This window comes from Gopherus evgoodei, chromosome 4 (assembly GCF_007399415.2).
Source record: "Gopherus evgoodei ecotype Sinaloan lineage chromosome 4, rGopEvg1_v1.p, whole genome shotgun sequence".
In the NCBI taxonomy this organism is placed as follows: domain Eukaryota; kingdom Metazoa; phylum Chordata; order Testudines; family Testudinidae; genus Gopherus; species Gopherus evgoodei.
The window spans coordinates 15742414-15763099 of record NC_044325.1 but is presented as its reverse complement, the minus strand read 5'-3'; the positions used below and the strand labels follow the sequence as shown (position 1 = coordinate 15763099).

Sequence of the window (20686 nt, the reverse complement as noted above, 5' to 3'; positions counted from 1 at the left end):
AAAAAAAATCAATCAGGTTCTCTAAAAAGAAATCTTTTAATAAAAGAAAGGAAAAAGTAAAGAATTATCTTTGTAACTTCAAGATGTAAATATTACAGGGTTCCTATAGCTTACAGACACCAGAAAGAGACTTTCCCCCCAGTACCAATACAAATCAAAATATTCCCAGCAACTACACATATAAAAGTTAACCAGCTAGATCCACAATTGCAAATAGAGTAAAACAATCAAAAAACCTAAACCGCCTGTTTTTACTTACTATTAGGAAAGAAACTTAGAAAGCCTGTAGTAATATCTGGTCTCTCTCAGACCCTCCGATAGAAGAACACACATCGGACAAAGAACACACAGAAAAGCTTCCCTCCGCTCAAATTTAAAAGTATCTTGTCTTCTGATTGGTCTTCTGGTCAGGTGTCCCGTTCCCTGCTTGTAACCCTTTACAGGTACAAGAGACATTAACCCTTAACAATCTGTTTATGACAAGGCCTATTTTGCTATGAGTTTGATCCAAAGCCTGCTGAAATCAATAGGGGCAAGATCCTCTACTTGTCCCATTGATAGGCTATGAAGATTTACATCATCTGAGGATCTGACCTGTGAATCTTTCCCTTGAATTCAGCGGGCTTTGGATCAGGTCCTTTGTAGCTGGAGAATCAGCATATTATTTGTTTGTCTTTTCCTCTACATCTCTTTCTTCTGCCTGTTTTCTCTCTCTTTCTTTCTTACCTTGGTTCTACATGAAGACAAAGTTGGTTTTATGACTTATGCCAATATACAAGCGTTAACTTCCTGTAGCTATATGTTGAAAATTTGTCATGTCTGATTATTTATTTTGTCACTTTTTAATTTTTTATTTATTTTATCTTTTTATGTATTTTTGAGAAATATTAGTAATCATAAAATTGAAACTACCCATTGTAAGTTGATACGTTACCAAGGCCCTACTAGATCTTCCAGAAAAATTACCATGGAGATGAAATAGTTTAAGTAGAACACTGCTAAAAAACTTTAAAGCTGCTTTATTATCAAAAAAGACAAGTCACATCATGTTTGTCTTTCTTGCTCTTCTTGACGTAAACACATTTCTGATGCTATCATAATTTGGGCTCTTTGCAAGATCACACACTGTTAGCATCACTAAGGCCAATGTACGCGTTCTTGGCTCATGGTGGATCAGAGGCAGTTTCTAAATCAAGGCTGAAAATCCTTAGAGCAACACAGGTCTGTGGGAAAACACTCTGCAGTTCTTTTTCATAAATCTTGTTTAATTTAACGGTAGTCATTTTTCCAAACAACATCTCTCTCTTCGCTTGTTTAAAAAGGTGAATTTCCTCTTCTATTAAATCTCTCAAGTAGCCTTTTGATAGTTCTCGAGCTTTTGTGATATTGGAATTGGCATAATTTATAGTTGGGTTTCAAATAAATGAAAACATGCTATTGATTTTTGAAGCTGGTTCAGATCTTCTTGTATTTGTGTGGATAAGCGTGTCTAAAGCAACATCATAAATTTCAACCCTGAACTCAGTTTCTTGGTCATATGTGGTGGTCCAGTCTTCACCATGGCATGTTTCCTCTTCCTGCTTCTTTTCTTCTTGAAATCTTGTCCAAGGCCTAGGTCCACTGCTACAGTATTTTTTCAATTTTCTGCATTTTATGGTCTTTGGAATTCATGTAGTATATTTGGGTTGTGCATAGTAGAGGTATTTCATCAATAATTATATTGTTCCTTGGGCTTGGAGGCCCCCTCAAATGGGGGGAGGGCTCAGGGCAAACTGCCTCATTTGCCCTCCCCTCACCACCTATTTTCATAAATATTTACAGACATTTTAACACTTTGTTACATTAAATTTTATAACACTAAATAGATTGCAGAATAGTTTAAAATACATGAATATACAGTGCACACTTAGGCCCTAATTCTGCAAACTCTTATGCACAATGGGACTAATCAAGTATTCAAAGTTAGGCATATGTGTACCGTCTGCAAGGCTGGGGATGGAAAGTTCTCATCATTACATGACCTCTCAGCTGAAGGGACAGGGGCTGCTTGCCATATACTCCAATAAATAACAATATCTAGTTCTTATATAGCACTTTCCATCCATAGATGTCAAAGCACTGTACAAAAAAGGTGAGCACAATGACCTCCATTTTACAGATGGATAAATTGAGACAGAGGGAGGTGCAGCGACTTGCCCAAGATCAGCCAGAAAAGCAGTAGCAGAGCTGGGAATAGAACCCAGGTTTCCTGAGTCCCCGTGTAGTGCTCTATTCACTAGGAAACACTGTCTCTCTATTTGCCAGTGGACATGTCACTGAACAACATTGACCTTTAAACTAGATTTGGGGCTGGATTCTCCTCTCACTTGCACCACTCAGGCAGAGTTCAATGGAGTTTCACTGCTGTAAGTGTGAGAGGAAAATCAGGCCATGGATTTTGCCACATTTCACATTGATCTAACAGGAAGAAACACACATGGAAGCCTCTGCAATATAAGCTTGGAAACTGAACATACATTTTCCAGATGAGGTGTTTGCTGAATGTCACAGAATGAAAGGCAATTGGTCCAGTGCAGTCCACAACGCCCTTCATTCTAACCAAAGCCCTAACCAGCTTCTCTTGTGCTTGTACAAATGACACAACTGTAAACTCTGATAAAGAAAAGAGAAAGGTCTCACCGAATTTGGAGAAATATTTCCTGGCTGCAGGCCCATGCATGCCAAGGTTTTGGCCAGTTCTGCTGCATTCACCCCACAGTTGGGTGCCACATTGGCTTGGCACCTAATATGTACATTCATTTTACACACTGAGGGGGTGAAAAATAAAATCAAATGAACAATTGAAACAATGCTGAGAGAAAGGCTCAGAATGTTACTGCTGAAAAATAACATGTACTAAAGGATTTCTGAAAATCTACATTATTGCCCTGATCCTGCACTATTGAAGCCAAGGAGACTTTTGCCAAAGGGACTTGCAATGGAGGCATGATCGGAGCTCCTATGAGAGAACAAGGCTATGAACAACAGGTGACAGTACACCAAACTACCCAGTATGATGCAACATGGTCAGATGTCCATTTGTGTTTATGTATGAGCCTGGTGGATACAAGGGGTACATACGCTACTCTGCAGCTATCTCCACAAATACAAATTAGCTCCAGGAGCCATGGAACTTAGTGACACACTTCAACAGTGGTTGAGAAAGGCTGGGTGAATAACTGATGTTCAAACTTGCAAGTTTAAACAACATTAACATTTCTAAATGAAGTCATTTCAAATAAACAAAAATCCAAGTGTTTTGCTTCAAAAATGTTGAAACTGAATTATTTTATTTTTTTTATTTTTTAAGGTTTATTTCAACCAAAACTATTCCGCTAATTTGAGATAAAATTGCAAAATGTTTTGGTCAATTTGAATCTGTTTTTTTTGGCAAAAAAAATCATAATAATTGTCCAAAAAATTTTGCCCAACTCTAGTTTATAACTACACCTCTACCCCTATATAACGCGACCCGATATAACATGAATTCGGATATAACGCGGTAAAGCAGCGCTCGGGGGGGGGGGAGGGGCGCTGTGCACTCTGGTGGATCAAAGCAAGTTCGATACAAAGCGGTTTCACCTATAACGCGGTAAGATTATTTGGCTCCCGAGCACAGCATTATATCGGGATAGAGGTGTATCTAGTTTCACATCTATATCATTCAACATAAAATTAAACTCACACAGATACAGAACACTGGGGTAGGTGAAGGCAAATGGAGATAGAGCATTTGTTACTTAAATGGCTTGACAATAACCATCAAACAAAAACTAAATGCCAGAAAAGCTTTTGCAGTCAATTAATTGTGTGACAAAGAGCCGTGTTAATCAACAAATACTGATGACTTTTCCCCTGTTAATGTTCTTCTACTTTGTTAGTATTCACTGCCGAAGCAACAGCTCTCAGGTAAATAGCAAGAGCAATGCTGGAAGTAGCAATATCCATGAGTTATTTTCAGCTATGTGATTGAAAGAAAATTGAATCCACTCTGCAGCCTGGGAAAACAAGAGCTATACATCACTTTTGTATCTACGGACTAGAGAGAAATGTAATATTCTTTCAACAGCTTACGCTAGAAAATACAGGAAATTATCCCCTCAGCTCTTTGATTTTCCACACATCCATAGACGTTTTCCTAAGAAAGCCTGAAGAAAGAATAAGGCTTGCTTACTTTTACACTGCAGTCCTTGTCGCATTATCCCCCACAGCAAAGAACCACAATGATCGCAGAAGGTTGGTACTTTGTAGTTGTGGATTCTAAACTTGTGGGGAATATTGATTCCAAATCTTTGTTCAGAAACCTGAGAAGGAAACAAAAAGAAACACAGGGTAGAAAAATCAGTACATATATAGAGATAATTTTATTAATAAAAAGTACATTAATGTAAGAGCAGGGATGGGGTGGAAAAGGGGGTTGGACTAGATGACCTCCTGAGGTCTCTTCCAATCCTAATCTATGATTCTATGATTAGGAAGAACTGCAGAATTATTTTTAAAAATCCCAGTTCTGAAAGTGTCATCTCTGCTCTCCACTGCATTGTAATTTACCGAATGGTAATGCTGCAATGCATTGACTGAGCTCTAATCAGCAATCAACCTGCTCTGGCAGATTTTCTGACATGCTTTGAAAGTAGAACAAAGTAGATTTTACAAAGGATTCATTAGCTAATTTCACATTCTTACAATGAACTTGGAATTATTAAAACTAGATGGGACTTATATTTGCCTCATCACAAACCTAACTATGAAACCATTTAAGTATTGAATACAAATTATTGCTAACTATAGGAGTTTGTTACTAACTACTCAGCATTAAAAATGTTTAATTTATGTGTCACATGCAAAAATACAATTCTTTAAAAATGATGAATCTCTGTATAATTTTTAGTACATGGCATCAATTTTCCCAGACCTTCCAAAATTCCTCTCTTTTTTCCCCACTTCTTATCAATGTTTATTTCCATTTTGGATTTATCTCCACTTCTCCTCCCCTTCCCCACATCTGGGGTTATTCCTCTTTTCCATTGTGAACTATTTAGATCACAAACGCAGAATCAGAAAATTTTAGAAAATGTTACACATGTTGAACAAATGGATCCTATTTTATTTTGTACCTCAACATTTCGGCCATGGCAGATTGTAAGGTGAATCCATATCTTAATTAAAAATATATGTGCTAATGGAACAACAGGTTTCAAGTCAACTATGCCTCTTGAACGCTCTCTCTCTTTTTGTTTTTTTTTTAAGAGCTTAGGACTTTTTTCGTTAAAGTAATTAATTGCCATCTTGAGAGAGTTGGTATTTGACTGACGTTTTAGGATTGGTGAGGAGTCATTTTAAAGTTTAGCTCAACAGTTCTGGTAAGAAATAGTGAGCAATGGCATCTGTTCACATGTTCTGGAAAAAAACATTATTGGTTACAATACACCTTTTGTGGTGTAGATTTACCCAATGACTGGTAATATTCCTCATGGAGCTTGGTCCTGGATGGATACTATAGAAACACAGTACATAGGATGGGAAGTGATCATCTGGGTCAGAGTCCAGTCGCCTGCTGTTGCAGGCAACCCTGTCATATAATCCCATTCATAAATTTATCAAGCTCCACCTTAAAATTAGATTGTTTGTCTTCACTATTCCCATTCAGAAGATTGTTCTAGAGCCTCCCTCCTCTGATGGTTTGGAACCTTTTTCTAGTTTCCAGCCTAACTTTACTCATGGACAGTTTATACTCATTTGTTCTCGTCCCAACATTATCTTTTAGGTGAAACAGCTCTTCTCCCTCCCTGGTGTTTACGCCCTGATGTATTTCTAAAGTGCAATCATATCCCTTCTCTGACTTTGCATTGCTGTTAAACACACCAAGCTATTTTATGCTTCTCTTAAGAAAGATGGGGTCTACAATTGCCAGGATTACCCTAGCAGCCCTTCTCTGAACTTCTTCTGGTCTTATCATGGACTAAACCAGTGGTGAGGGCCGGGGCATGGCCTAGTGGGTAGAGCTGAAGCTCGGCCTAGTGGCTGGAGCCAGGAGCCGAACAAGGGCACAGGCCTGACAGACTGGAACTGGACAGGAACAAGGCATGAAAAGGTCTGGAGCGAGGCTGGAAACAAGCAGGTGATCACAACTGTGGGTGTAAATGTTCAGCAGCATGCAACCTGCTGCTGAGCTTAAATGCAGACCTGTAGGCTTCCTGCAGCCAATCGGGGGGGGGGGGAGGAGAGGTAGCCAATCAGGTGATGCTGCCACAACCCAACTAGGTTCATGAACCAGCCTGAGAGATGAGCCTGCTAACATCAGGCTCAGCTGAGGGAAATCAGGCCCAGAGTTCTTGACAGTTTTGAATTAACCTTCTCGGACATGGGTAACCAGAATTGTACCTAGTATTCCAAATGAAGTCTTACCAGTGCTTTGTACAATGGCAGAAATACTTCCCAATTTCTAGGGGAAATACCTCACCCAATACATCCTAAATATTATATCAAGCTCTAGGAATGAGTCATAAGTCACCAAACAGTCACATCTTACCTAAAAGTGTGCCAGAGCAAAAACTATGGAAGAAGGAAGAATTAATAATAATAATAAAGATCAAGAGGTGATTTGATTATGGTGTACAAGTACTTTCTTTGGGGGGAGGGAGAAAACAGCTACTAAGGAGCTCTTTAATCACACAAAGAGAGATGTAACAAGCCAGAGGAACTCAAACTAGAAATAAGACAATTATTTAAAAGTGAGAGTGATTAATCATTGGAACAAACGGCCAAGGGGAGTGGTAGATTCTTCAGCTCTGGAAGTCTTCATATCAAGACTGAATGCAAACAAATAGGCTTCAGTTAAACACAAATTATTGGGCTCAATACAGTATGAAATTCTATGGCATCTGTTATGCAGCAGGTTATACCATATAATCTAAATAGGTCACTTCTGGCCTTAAAATCTATGATCTGTGAATGGAGAGAAGAAGCCAACGAAGAATAAATTCCATTATTTTGCAACCACTAACACCCACACAAACCTGAAGATTCAAGAAGTCCTAAGATCCAACTAACCAACTGTGACTTTACCTTGGTGTCTGTCTTGTTAATATTGTTTTGGCACGTGCAGGCTGTAACAATTAGATGATGGCAACGCTTGTGTACAACACAGGTGCATACTAGGAAACAAAAGAAGCATATTGAACTTTATAAAAAAAGACTAAAAACATATCAAACAATAAACTGGGCTCTGCTAGATTCCATTTAAATCATCAGCAGATAATGGAATGATAGGAGAAACGTACATCCTGGCTGAGATTTTCAAAGCCACCTAAAGGATTTGGATATCCAGTTTCCATTAATTTTAACAGAAATTGGATGCCCATATCCTCTAACAAGCTTTGAAAATCTCAGCCTGTATAAATATTGGGAGATACATGCAGAAATGTTAGTGCAATCCAAACATGACTAAGAATGAACTAAATCAATATGATCACCGAAATCTTCCAATGAAGACTATTACAGGTGACATAAACAAAGGCCATAGAGGACATTGCTTTGATAAATTTAAGAGCTCAGACACAATCCAAGAAGTGCCACAGACCTCAGACACAGTGCCTCCAAGAAGGGATATTTGTGAGGCCAAATGTAACTCGCTGGTGAGTGTGTGTCTAGAGATCCCCCAGCATCTTACACTAGCTTGCACTCGCAAGGGCCTATCAGTATGTGAACCCTTTCTTTTTGTTGAACTTAGGCAGGAGACATTTGGTTGATCTGCAGTTCAGGTCCATGTAAACACACTGGTGTCCCAGCACTCTCCGTAAGAGTCAAACTTCATTATTAGACTTACTGAAAAACCATTCCTGCAGGAACTTAGTCATACCGCATAGCATTCTAGTGCAAAGGCACAGGGAAAGGGAGAGGCCAAGACAAACTGATTAGAATTCATTAAACAGAAAAAAAATACTGTAAGAATCAATTCAGCATATTACTTGGCATTAGGCAAAAATAGTAGGTCAAACCACAGAGTTTCCCTTTGAAATAATTTCTCTAATGTCAATTGGTTTTAATTGCACCGTTAAAGGAATTATTGCAGGGAAAAGCCATCCATCCAGGGGCCTGCAGACTGCATGCCTAATGAAGGCTGGGCACTATGTTGAGATGACACAGGTCCCAAACTGACAATGAGCTACAAGGAGCTCCACTGATTTCAGTGGGGCTCAATGAAGTGGCAGGAGTCCATCTCCATGGAGCACAGGATTGGGGCCATAGCATGAGGATGCTCCCGCGTGCATATGTATGAGCATGCTCTCATGCAGACAGCCTGCTAGCTGCTAATTCACACCTTCCTGGTTGGCTCAAAAGTGCATACAGCACGGCCCTGCTGGAAGGAGATGCAGCTCAGTGTTGGAATAGTCTATAATATACAGTATATGGATACAACATTTTACCTTGGCACTGGTATCCCTGCTTCCCAAATACTCCCCTGTTCAAAACAAAACACAGAACGTGATTCACAATCATAAACCAGAACAGTTTGACAGTAGTTTCGTGAGGGCAGAACTGAAATAGAGCCCAAGTATTCTGATTTCCAAAGCAAACAACCAGTGGCGACAAGAATACAGTGCACTGGCTATGATTCAGTGCATGTAACAAAGGGACAAGGAAGGCTTTGGCTCACAGAGTAGGCTATCAAAATGCATCTTTCTTTCCACATTAATCTCTCTGTATTTTCTTAGGTCCTTCTACATTACTCTAAACAAAACAATTATTAGATGGACCAGATTACACGAGCTCCATAATTACCTCTGAAGGCCTTGTGTTCCACATGGAACAGAGACATAACAGAGTGGGAGATAATTACTTCTCCCTCTGCTCATGCTCCTCTCAACCATTTCAGTTTAATGGCTTATTACCCTCTACTCTTTCTACCCATTTTAGCTCCACATCTATTAACCTGCTCTTTATGCCTTGAATGGTTTTTGTTTCCTCATCCACCCAGCTCTCTCTCGCTCCTCCTTCAAACCCACTTCTACAAACAGCCATTCCTGCTTTCTTCTCACCATCAGTAATTCCCACAGCATCAACTGAACTGCTGTGCAGGGTCTTGTATAACCATTAGTCTTGTGTAACTGTGGGCTGGTCTACACTACGGGGGAAAATCGATCTCAGATACGCAACTTCAGCTATGTGAATAACATAGCTGAAGTCGAAGTATCTAAGATCGAATTACTCACAGTCCTCGTGGCGCGGGATCGATGTCTGCGGCTCCCCCTGTCGATTCTGCAACTCCGTTCGGGTTGGAGGAGTTCCGGAATCGATATAAGCGCGTTCGGGGATTGATATATCGCATCTAGATGAGACGCGATATATCAATCCCCGAGCAATTGATTGCTACCCGCCGATACGGTGGCTAGTGAAGATGTAGCCTCAGGCTGTAAGCTCTGCTTCTTAATCAACATTTGTAAAGCACCATGTAACTAATTCAGTACTGATTGCTGCATGGGGGCATACCTGCTAGCGGGAGTGTAAAGGTACGGTTATGGGCTTGTCTACATGGTCACTTAGCACATGGTAAGCTAGGGTGTAAACCTACAATGCACTAGCTTGTTGTGTACTCACAGCACTTTGACCTACTGCTGCAGTAGTGGGATTCACATGGAGATTTAGTGTGCAGCAGACTAGTGAGCTGTACAATCACAACCTAGGCTGACGTGCACTCTCCATGTGCACAAACCCTCAGCAGAAGGAAAGGCCCAGGCTGTTGGTTTTTAAATCATTCTTACCAGATAAACTCCTTGCAGTGGGAGCAGTATGTTGGTTGTCGCAAATATGTAGCCATAAATTTGTGCCCATTGACTTGATGTACTCTTCTTCGCATAGCCCTCTGGCGTTTCCGAGTAAAATTTTTAAAAATTCTCTCTCTCTGGAGGGTCCCTATACAGAAAAAAATACAACATAAAAATTAATTTATGATTATCTATAGAACAGGAGAATAATTCTTATTTCGTATAATGCTTTTGATCCATATATCTCAGAGTGCTTTACAAGGTTATCAATCATTATAACCCCAATTTAAAAACAGGAAAACTGCAGAGAGAGAAATTATTTGTGCCAGGGCACAGAACAAGACTATGGCCAAGACAGGAATTGAACCCACATCTCCAGAGTCCCAGTCCAGCATCCTATCCAGTGGATCATAATTGTCACTTGCTCACAAATGCTATTTACGTCACCTTTGGTACTCTCATGCTACATCTAAGCATCACCCTCTGGGCGATTTTTTCCTTTAAAGTATTTTTAGGAGTAAAGGCCTATATTTTTAGAAGTGATCAGTGGTTTTAGCAGGCTCAAATTTTTGGTGCCTGCCTTGCAGCCTCTTAAAGGAGCCTGGTTTATCAGAGGCTTGGCATTTAGCACTTTTTGAAAATAAGGCCCTTTTAAATTATCTCAGACCTGGTCTACACTACGATTTTAAATCAAATTTAGCAGTGTTACCGCAATTTAAGCCTGGACCCGTCCACACCATGAAGCCCTTTTTTCCGACTTAAAGGGCTCTTTAAATTGGTTTCTTTACTCCACCTATGAGGAGGGGATTAGCACCGAAATTGGGCTTGCTGAGTCGAACTTGGGGTAATGTGGACACAATTCAACTGTATTGGCCTCCGGGAGCTATCCCAGAGTGCTCCATTGTGACCGCTCTGGACAGCACTCTCAACTCAGATGCACTAACAGGAAAAGGCGCCCAAACTTTTGAATTTCATTTCCTGTTTGGCCAGCATGGCGAGCAGATCAGCACAGGTGACCAGGTAGAGCTCATCAGCATGATGTGCACATATGTCCACATCTATGTCCTCATCACTCTCGTCACCACGCTGCTGTTGCCTCCTCGCCTGGTTTTGCTTTTGCAGCTTCTGGTTCTGCACTGAAAAAAGGCGCGAAACAATTGCCTGCTGTTGCCCTGATGGGGGGAGGGGCGACTGACGACATGGTTTACAGGAAATTAAAATCAACAAAAGGGGTGGCTTTGCATTAAGGAGAAACACAAACAACTGTCCCACAGAATGGCCCCCTCAAGGATTGAACTCAAAACCCTGGGTTTAGCAGGCCGTTGATTTCACAAAACAAATCAGGTCAATTTCTTGTTTTGATCCACTCCATATATATCTTTTACATCTTAGGCTGGCAGCAGACGATGCAGTTCAACTGCCAGCCATCGTCATCTCCTGGGTGCTCAGCAGAAGATGCTGCATTATGATTGCTAGCCATCATCATCTCCTGGCTGCCCGCCAGCAGACAATGCAGTACGACTGCTAGCCATCGTCATCTCCTGGGTGCTCGGCAGAAAATGGGAATGACCTGGCTGAGTCACTCCCATGTTTGCCCAAGAGTCTCTGATCGACCTCACCAAGGTCGGCTAAAAGAGCACCCAGGAGTACAATGATGATGGCTACCAATCATAATGCACCGTCTGCTGCCAAAAGGCAATGAGCTGCTGCTGTGTAGCCATGCAGTCCCACGTCTGCCAGCACCCAGGAGACATACGGTGACGGTGAGCTGAGCGGGCTCCATGCTTGCCGTGGTATGGCATCTGCTCAGGTAACCCAGGAAAAAAGGTGCGAAACCATTGTCTGCTGTTGCTTTCATGGAGGGAGGGAGGGAGGGAGGGAGGGAGACAGGGCCTGACGACATGTATCCAGAACCACTTGTGACACTGTTTTTGCTCCATCAGGCATTGGGATCTCAACCCAGAATTCCAATGGGCAATGGAGACTGCGAGAACTGTGGGATAGTTACCCACGGCTACCCACAGTTCAATGCTCCGGAAGTCGATGCTAGCCTCTGTACTCTAGACGCAGTCTGCCAACTTAATGCACCTAGAGCATTATGTGTGGGGACACGCATAATCGACTGTATAAAAATGATTTCTAAAAAAAAGACTTCTATAAATTCGACCTAATTTCGTGGTGTAGACATACCCTCAGTGTGTGCACACAAACTGAATTACCCCAAATCACTAGTCAATTAAAAAAAAATTAGGACTAATTTAGCCATATAAAAATATCTTCCTGCAAAGTTAAAGTTATGCAAAACATGCACTAAGTCATTTCTAAAGCACAGAACTACTGTCTCTATCAATAAAGCCATTCACACATATTAACGGATATATAACATAAAACCATAGTGATCTTCCATTTTCCTGTATACAGAGCATTTTTCCATCTAGAACGACCCCAACATTGACCAGGTTTGACCTTGCTTAGCTTCTCAGATCAAAGGCAGTAGACATCTGCATCAGATAAAAAACATGAACGCTGCAATGAACAGGCCAGCGTAGGTGTATTGCTGCCCTCTACTGGATGGAATCAGAGCTGATCAACTGTGTATCACATGACATTTACAGTAGAATGCTAATGGCGAGTCTCCTCTAGTGAAAGTGCTCAGGGCCCAAGCCTTGGGATAGAAGATTAAAGGTTCTATTCAAGTTGATACCAGGAAGTTCTGTATGCAATGATGTTCAGCATAGTCACAACTCAAGAGACTGTAGAGTTGCAGACTCTTTCTCTGATTAGCTTATCATCGACACCACTTCCCCAATCATATCGGAAAGTGTAGCTCAGGGATCGGCAACCTTTCAGAAGTGGTCTTCATTTATTCACTCTAATTTAAGGTTTTAACATTTTAGAAGGTCTCTTTCTATAAGTCTCAGAGTTGCAGCCATGTTAGTCTGTATCCGCAAAAAGAACAGGAGTATTTGTGGCACCTTAGAGAGTAACAAATTTATTTGAGCATAAGCTTTCGTGGGCTACAGCATCCGATGAAGTGGGCTGTAGCCCACGAAATCTTATGCTCAGATAAATTTGTTATTCTCTAAGGTGCCACAAGTACTCCTGTTCTTTTTTCTATAAGTCTATAATATATAATTAAACTATTGTTGTATGTAAAGTAAATAAGGTTTTTAAAATGTTTAAGAAATGTCATTTAAAATTAAATTAAAATGCAGAGCCCCCCCGGACCGGTGGCCAGGACCTGGGCAGTGTGAGTGCCACTGAAAATCAGCTTGCGTGCCGCCTTTGGCACACGTGCCATAGGTTGCCTGCCCCTGGTGTAGCTATTAGTCCCAGAGGTGACGCGTGGGGGTGGGGCATGCGGGGTCATATGCCTCTTCTCCTCCACCCCACAGTTTGCTGCTTGACTTATATTGGGCATCCTCAGTAACACCTGCTGAAGCCGCTGCCCTCACTCTGCCCCCCTCCCACTATCAGCAGGTATGGATCACCTCTGGCTACTACTGTAACAACCACATTTACCTCCTAAGAATGGCCTGACAGAATGTACCCAGGTCCACACCCTTACACACTACTGTTATAATCTTTGTACAAGGTATATCTTGTAAGGTATCATTCAAAAATTCATAATTTGCTGGTCAATATTGTCCTGATAAAATGTGTGTGGCAACACTGTATGTGAAGTTATAAGATTTCCCCGTATGATGTTATTAACACATTTCAAACATGTGGCAAACTGGTCTGCCTGCATGTAAGCAGTAAACACAGTTATCAAGCAGGAAGGGAGACAAAGGAAGTTCAAACTCATGGCAAAACCAGCAGGAACTATCCTTACATATAGATAGTCTGTCTCCTAAATCTCAGCTAGAAATGTTTTCCATGTGGGGGACTGACACTGTTAAAAGGAGGAACAAACACCCCAAGGTATCCTATCCTCTCTCTCTCTCCCCCTTCCTCCATCAATTCACTGCTTGAGAAGGGACAACGGGAGCAGCTATTAAACAGAAAAGGGGTCCTGGCCTAAGAAGTTGGGCCAGTCAGACTACTGAGAGCATGTAGTGAGAAAACTTTGCTTTGAATTTAACATAGTTTGTTAAGTTAGGCCCCAGTTGTGTTTTATCTTTATTTTTCTTGTAACCATTTCTGACTTTTATGCCTCATTACTTGGATTCACTTAAAATCTCTCTCTTTGCATTAATAAACTTGTTTTGCTGTTTTATTTAATCCAGTGTGTCTAAACTGAAGTGTTTGAAGAACTATTTGAAATAATAAGCTGGCATATTATCATCTTAAAAGAAATAACGGACTTAACACACTTGTATCATCCAGGAGAGGGTGGGCAGTACGGGACATATACTTCTGGGGGAAATCTAAGACTGGGAGTGAGTTGGGATCACACTGTACTATAAACAAGGGTGGTAAGAGCCAAAGTGTGGCTGGCTGGCTGGCTGCAGCACACACACAGCCACAGAGCTGGAGTGACTTATATGCTGAAGGCCGTTTGTGAGCAGTCGAGATGGGAGGCTACAACAGCAAAGCAGCGTGAAGGGCACTTCAAGTTAGAGGGCAGGGGCGATACAGCTCCCCATTAGTCGGGATTGTATCCTGGGTATGTCACAAACAAGTTAAAACATTTTCCTGTTTTTCAGCCAGCTCTGCCCATTAGACATTTTTTTAAACAACAAAAAATGCTGCCAATTTGATCAAGGCTTGAGGGGAAAGAGTTAAACATCGCAAGCATATTTCATGGTCCTTTCTGCAGGAACAGAGATAGAGAAAGTCATGCTATCAGTGCTGCAGCCAACCATTTCAAAGGGACACCAACCATATGATACACTCCAGTCTCTTTGAATTCTTGCTGTATAGCTTAAGAAGGAAAACTATCAAAAAAGCTCAGATTTTTTTTTTCTGCTGGATACTTCAGTCTTTTATACACATGCTTCCTTTCACTTGCACAAACTGGAAATTTCATACCTGATGACATAACTAGGACACTGAAGACTGCATTTCAAGATAGCTTGAATTTATTTTTCAAATGAAAACACACCATAAATTGAGATCTGCCCATTAGACAAAGCAGAGATGTGGTATGTATGATCCAAGAACTTAAAAGAAACTTGCTTTCTTTATAGCCAGTCTTCTAGCTAACGTAAAGGATATTGCTCTGAAAGACATCAGGAAATCTTCCCAAAACATGCTTAACTCCCATTGAAGTCAATGGGGCTTAACACAGGAATTGTCTTACTGAATGGGATCCATGGTCCATCTAATCCAGTATCCTTTCTCCAACAGTGACCAATATCAGATGTTTCAGAGGAAGCACTAAGTACCCTGCAGCAAGCAGAGGTGGGATAATCTGCCTCTGACATTGTCTCACTTCGATTTCTAACAACTGGTTTAAGAGCTGAAGCACAAGGTTTAACATCCCTTCCAAATGTTTTGTTATCATTAATCCTGGTGACTCTGGATATTCTTGATCTCCATACAGGTCTCCAATCCCCTTCTGAATTCTCCTAAATCCTTGGCCTCAGTGACTTCTTGTGGTAATAAATTAAACAGTTTAATTACGCATTGTGTGAAAAAATATATTTTTATAATTTTTTAGTTTGCCATTTTCTAACTTAGTTGACTGTACCCCTGTTCTTGTATTAAGCACATGCTTAAGTGCTTTCCTCAACCACCCCCGCACTCTCCCCCCCAAAAAAAAACAGCAAGGAAAGCATCCTGCATCAGAGTTTCAGAACTAATAATGCAACTCCTGGGCATTGAAGGTGAATTGAAGAGAAAAGACTATAATGTTAATATGTGTCCCTGCTTATTCAATGCACAGTTAAATTGACTAAAGAATAATTTCAATGTACAGCTTGTTCTGCATGAGTTGTTCCACTGGGAAATCCAGCAGATCCCACCCTTCACATTTTGTCACTCATGTTTGCCAGAATTTATCATGTGTATTTCCTATTTTCCTTTGGGTTCTCCTCAGGGATCTGCACAGAGAAAATGCTCCCCTGTGCCATCCCAATTTGTAATCATCCGATGTGTAATGACACGCAATCAAGTTCTTTGCAAAAAGGAACATAACTATTTAGAAGTCAAACTCATTAATCCCATTTACTAGGATTCAGCTGTGCATTCATGAGCTTTGCCCGGTTATTTTAGAGAGGCTGCATTCTTGTCTTAGCCCACTGTTTAAGAGAGTTCTCTGAAGCTCCTAAATGGTTCCTTAGGTTTATATTAGTCATGTCTTCTAGAAAAGTTACATACAATCCCACCATAACACAAAGACCTGCATTTCTAATATGAATGAGCTTCTCAGATACTTATTTCAGTAAGGTTTGTCCAAGATATTGAGGAAATTGCCATACTTGCTACACTCAGCCGCTCTTAAATCTGGCCCAAATTTATTTAAAAAAAATGTTTGAATACACTAATTTTCCCTTCCAGTTCAAAAGTACCTCTTTCCCCACAACCAACTTCCATCAAGATAGCAAAATCCCAGCAAACAGCCACTGTGTCTGCCGAAGTATCCATTCTTCCAGAGACCGTACATGGAATGAATGAAAGAGCATAACAGTCTTCCTTGGTTGACACAGGGGGCTGATGTAGTAGCCCACTTGTCTATAATTTTAAAAATTACAAATAAAAAGTCATTTATAGTAATATCTAGAAAAACTCACACCGTATTCTGGCCAGTTTCCCATAGCATCTCTCCTCCCACACCCACCCACTTCCCCATTTAACATTTTACAAAACAAAGCAAAAAAGTCACGATTTGAAAAACTGCAGATTACTTTAGGACTTATAAACTTTTATAAAACCTCAACCTCTGGTAATGCAACTAGCAGTACGGTCCAAATTCTGCCATCATATACACGCAAGCAACTCCCCAGTGAAGTCAAAGGGAGTGGCCGGTACTGAGCTGATGGCTAAATTCAGCCCTCTATAATAACAGGGTGCTTACTGTGCTTGATTATTTGTAAAACTAACTGCAGAGATGAATACAAGGATACTAATACTTCCTCTTTTCCTCTCTCCAGACATGCCCAGCAAACAGTCACGTCAGTGGAAATTATGAATGCTGAGGAGCAGAGAATAAATAAATCACTAAGTCATCTGAGGATATTTGTATGTAACAGCATGCTATTCACCCTATCAGCAGAGTAATGATACTGGAGTACCTGCTGTATTAGATTAAGTGATTCCAAAATTCTTTGCAATGGAGATTTTTTTTTCTTTCTACTGCATATATTTTTATGTGAATAAACTTTAAGGAGTCAAGAAAATTCCATAGCTTCAAAATAGAGATCATCTCCTCCCCCTGACCCCCCCCAAAAAAGCGTATTCACATTTGTATTCTTATTCCAACAAAATCATTTATTCATGCTGTTCAGAATGTTACTACGTATTGTTCCCTCCACCCAATGTTCTTTGCTACGGCTCAACTCCCCCTCTTAATAAAACAAGAAAACTTAATTAATTCCGTCTCTGCTAAAAAGGCAAATGAGCGAGTTGACTGATCAGCATTTGCAGAGTTTATTTGCTTACTCAGAGTGTTTGCTTCAGTTCAATCCTTATCTTCATTTTATAACTGCACCAATAAAAAAAGACCCCAGAGCCATTGTTCTAAGTGTTATGCTGCAAAATCATTTGCCTCAAAGGAGATGTGGGATGAAATAGAGAAAGACTGTCAGATCTCATTGATTTCTGGTCAATGAGATCTTACTGTTACTGTACCTACTGATATTACTATGCTGGTTTTACAAAGCCCTACGGTGACAACTTGATACATGAAAATTCCTTCAGTGTTAGATTGTTCTTCCCCTCACACTCACCTCAGCTGAATTCTAAACTAAACAAAAAATAAGTGGATTTGATCAAGTGAATAGTCTTAAATAATAAGGCAATGGAATCAAGTTTAGTCCCAGGATAAGATTCTCCTCCCGCTAGATTAACAGGGAGGCATTTATTGAAAATAAACAGGCAAAACCAAGATGTTGAGTAGGAAAACACCGATGCTGTGACCAAACTTTCCTACAAAGACTTAATATCTTTTAAACCAGAAGAGTGCTGCAGATATTATCCTTCAGTCTGATGAACACAAAGGGCTGAAGACCCATTAGTTAAGACATTATAAACCCAACATAGCAATGGAGAAGGCAGAACTCTACAGTGACAGGAGGATGTGAAGTATGATCTAAAATGTCACCTCCATTGCTGACTGATCTGATTCTATGATTATTACTGCTGGGCAGTGGAAGTTTTTCATTTCATGACTAGTGTAAAGTTGCATTCCAGATTAGCCAAACTTGCACTTAAGCCAACTAGAGAATACTTCTCTCTTTATGATTCAGGGTCTTTTTAAATACTCAAAATTATGTATTTTATGAATAAACTGGTTTCTGATTGACAGAAGCTGAAAGTTTATTATTTTTTAAACAATTATAAGGTCACACTTGTGACACTAAGATGACACTAAGCAGGGGGAGAGGTAGATACGCTGGAGGGTAGGGATAGGATACAGAGGGGCCTAGACAAATTGGAGGATTGGACCAAAAGAAATCAGATAACGTTCAGCAAGGACAAGTGCAGAGTCCTGCACTTAGGAAGGAAGAATCCCATGCACCGCTACAGACTGGGATCAATTGGCTAGGCAGCAGTTCTGCAGAAAAGGACCTGGGGATTACAGTGGATGAGAAGCTAGATATCTGTCAGCAGTGTGCCCTTGTTGCCAAGAAGGCCAACAGCATATTTGAGGAAGGTTTCTATCAAATCCCCCAACTATATGAAGGGGGTTCCAAAGAGGATGGAGCTAGGCTGTTCTCAGTGGTGGTAGATGACAGACCAAGAAGCAATGGTCTCAAGTTGCAATGAGGGAGGTCTAGGTTGGATATTAGGAAACACTATTTCCCTAGGAAGGTGGTGAAGCACTGGAATGGGTTACTTAGGGAGGTGGTCAATCTCCATCCTTAGAGGTTTTTAAGGCCTGGTTTGACAAAGTCCTGACTGGGATGATTTAGTTGGTGTTGGTCTTGCTTTGATCAGGGGGGTTGGACTAGAGGACCTCCTAAGGTATCTTCCAACCCTAATATTCTAGGATTCTAAGGTTTGGGGAGTCAAAAACTGAATTTGCTGACAGTTTTTTCCACTTGGGACACTATCACACTTTCGATCACACTTTTGCTACAAAGGATTTTTATCTGACGATTAACAAATTAAAAAAATCACCTTTTTCTTTTCATTTGAAGCTTTTTTATACCCAGAGCTTAAACCATGCTGAGTTCACCCCATTGCTATTTTCCAATGTATATATTCAGTGCTGCCAAACTAAAAATTCATTTCAGTAATTACATTTGCTTGTAATCTTCAATTGCTGCTTATATTTAATCTTCTCTACTACCTACTTTTGGCATCCAGTAACAGGGAAGGACAGGAAGGGGTGATTTCCGTGGATGATCCTACCTAAAACAAAATTTAATTGCAATAGAGCAGGTATTTTAAAGTATCTTCTGTTTATGCCATAATTGTTCACTAAAGAAAGACTCTGATTCATCTGACTAGTGCAAGCAAATCTCTCATAAGGGAAAAGCTAAAGGTTTCCAACCAATTAGGCTTCCATTTCTGCTTCAAAAACCACCTCCTGAACACTAACCTGTCTGCATCCTACATTTGGCAGTGATGTTGTTTTGTCAATCATGAAAATTATGGTATGTTTACGCCATTTTCTATCTCACCTGTTCATTTCTTTCAACCTTTCATTTCCTAGAGATGTTCAGTGTTGAGTGTTAAAAGAGGAAAGAAAAAGTTAGTTAGTTTCTCTTAACTAGACGGGAATGTGGTGTGACAGATATTGCAGCCCCAGGCAGTATCTTTGGGGATCACTGTATTAAATTTATGAATGGTTTATATAGGACTGTGCTCTACTCTATGTATTCTTTTCTACCACAGCTCCTCCAGAACTAAAAACACTGGGGTATGTGTGTGTGCGGGGGGGGGGGGTGATTAAGTTGAGTCACCAAGACTAAACAACTCTAGAGAGATACCACCCACTGGAGAGGTTTGCATAAACTGGTTCAAACTGAGTTCCCAGAAACTCACATGAAGAAATGGCTTGGTTTAAGATGGCTCAGTTTGAACGGACACATGGCCTTCTTTCTGAGCCAGCAAATGAACATGAACTTTATGGCCTCCTTGGACCAAACTATGGAAGAGCTGGTAGGACTTCGGCCTACTAGGGCCTCATAGAACTAATGGGTGTTTCATGATATGTTTAATGTGAATTTAAATGGGGGGAGTTAAACATTTTTTCTCTGTAATGCTTTTACCTTAAGAATAAATGTGCTTGCTTAGAACTGCATGGTAACTTGTAACTCCTGGCAATACACTGCTCATAACCCTGGAAGAGAAAGCAATGCGTAGATGCTGGCTATTAGGCAGACTGGTTTGCTGGGGATAACACAGTGTACAACAGGGACTAATGCAGCCTTAAAACCCCAGTGAGGTGGAGTGGGACAAGGGTGCCTTCCCTGAGACAGGTGACAGCTGGAGATTTAAGACCTGCCTGGGTACTCCTCAAGAGAGCCACACAGGGGGAATGCAGTTACCCTGAAACTGTGACACATAGTACTTCATGATTTTCTCATAATTCATTATGATTGTTCAGCTACTGATGCTGTCATTTCTTTCCTGACTCTGATGTGCTACTTCTTAAAATTTGTCTATATTTATCATCACCCTTTGGTTTCTTTGTGAAGAAATACGCCTGGTTTAGTTCCCACAAGGGGCACATTACAAAAAACACTGACTTAACCATTTTAACTCATTTGATCCAGCCATAGCTTTTCCATTAATGTCAGGGGAAGGACTAGATATAATGATATCAG

At 40.6% G+C, this 20686-nt stretch overlaps 1 protein-coding gene across 1 annotated transcript in view; it reads right to left on the bottom strand.

Moving 5' to 3' along the window:
- The window catches only part of PRKCH (protein kinase C eta), a 170338-nt gene that overhangs the window by 85723 nt on the left and 63929 nt on the right, over positions 1-20686 (bottom strand). The window contains exons 3-7 of the mRNA XM_030558528.1: positions 9804-9954; positions 8469-8503; positions 7108-7196; positions 4214-4343; positions 2680-2807 (exon numbers count right to left, since the gene is read on the bottom strand). Coding sequence (XP_030414388.1) covers positions 2680-2807; positions 4214-4343; positions 7108-7196; positions 8469-8503; positions 9804-9954 — 533 coding nt within the window. The remainder of the gene's footprint in view (positions 1-2679; positions 2808-4213; positions 4344-7107; positions 7197-8468; positions 8504-9803; positions 9955-20686) is intronic.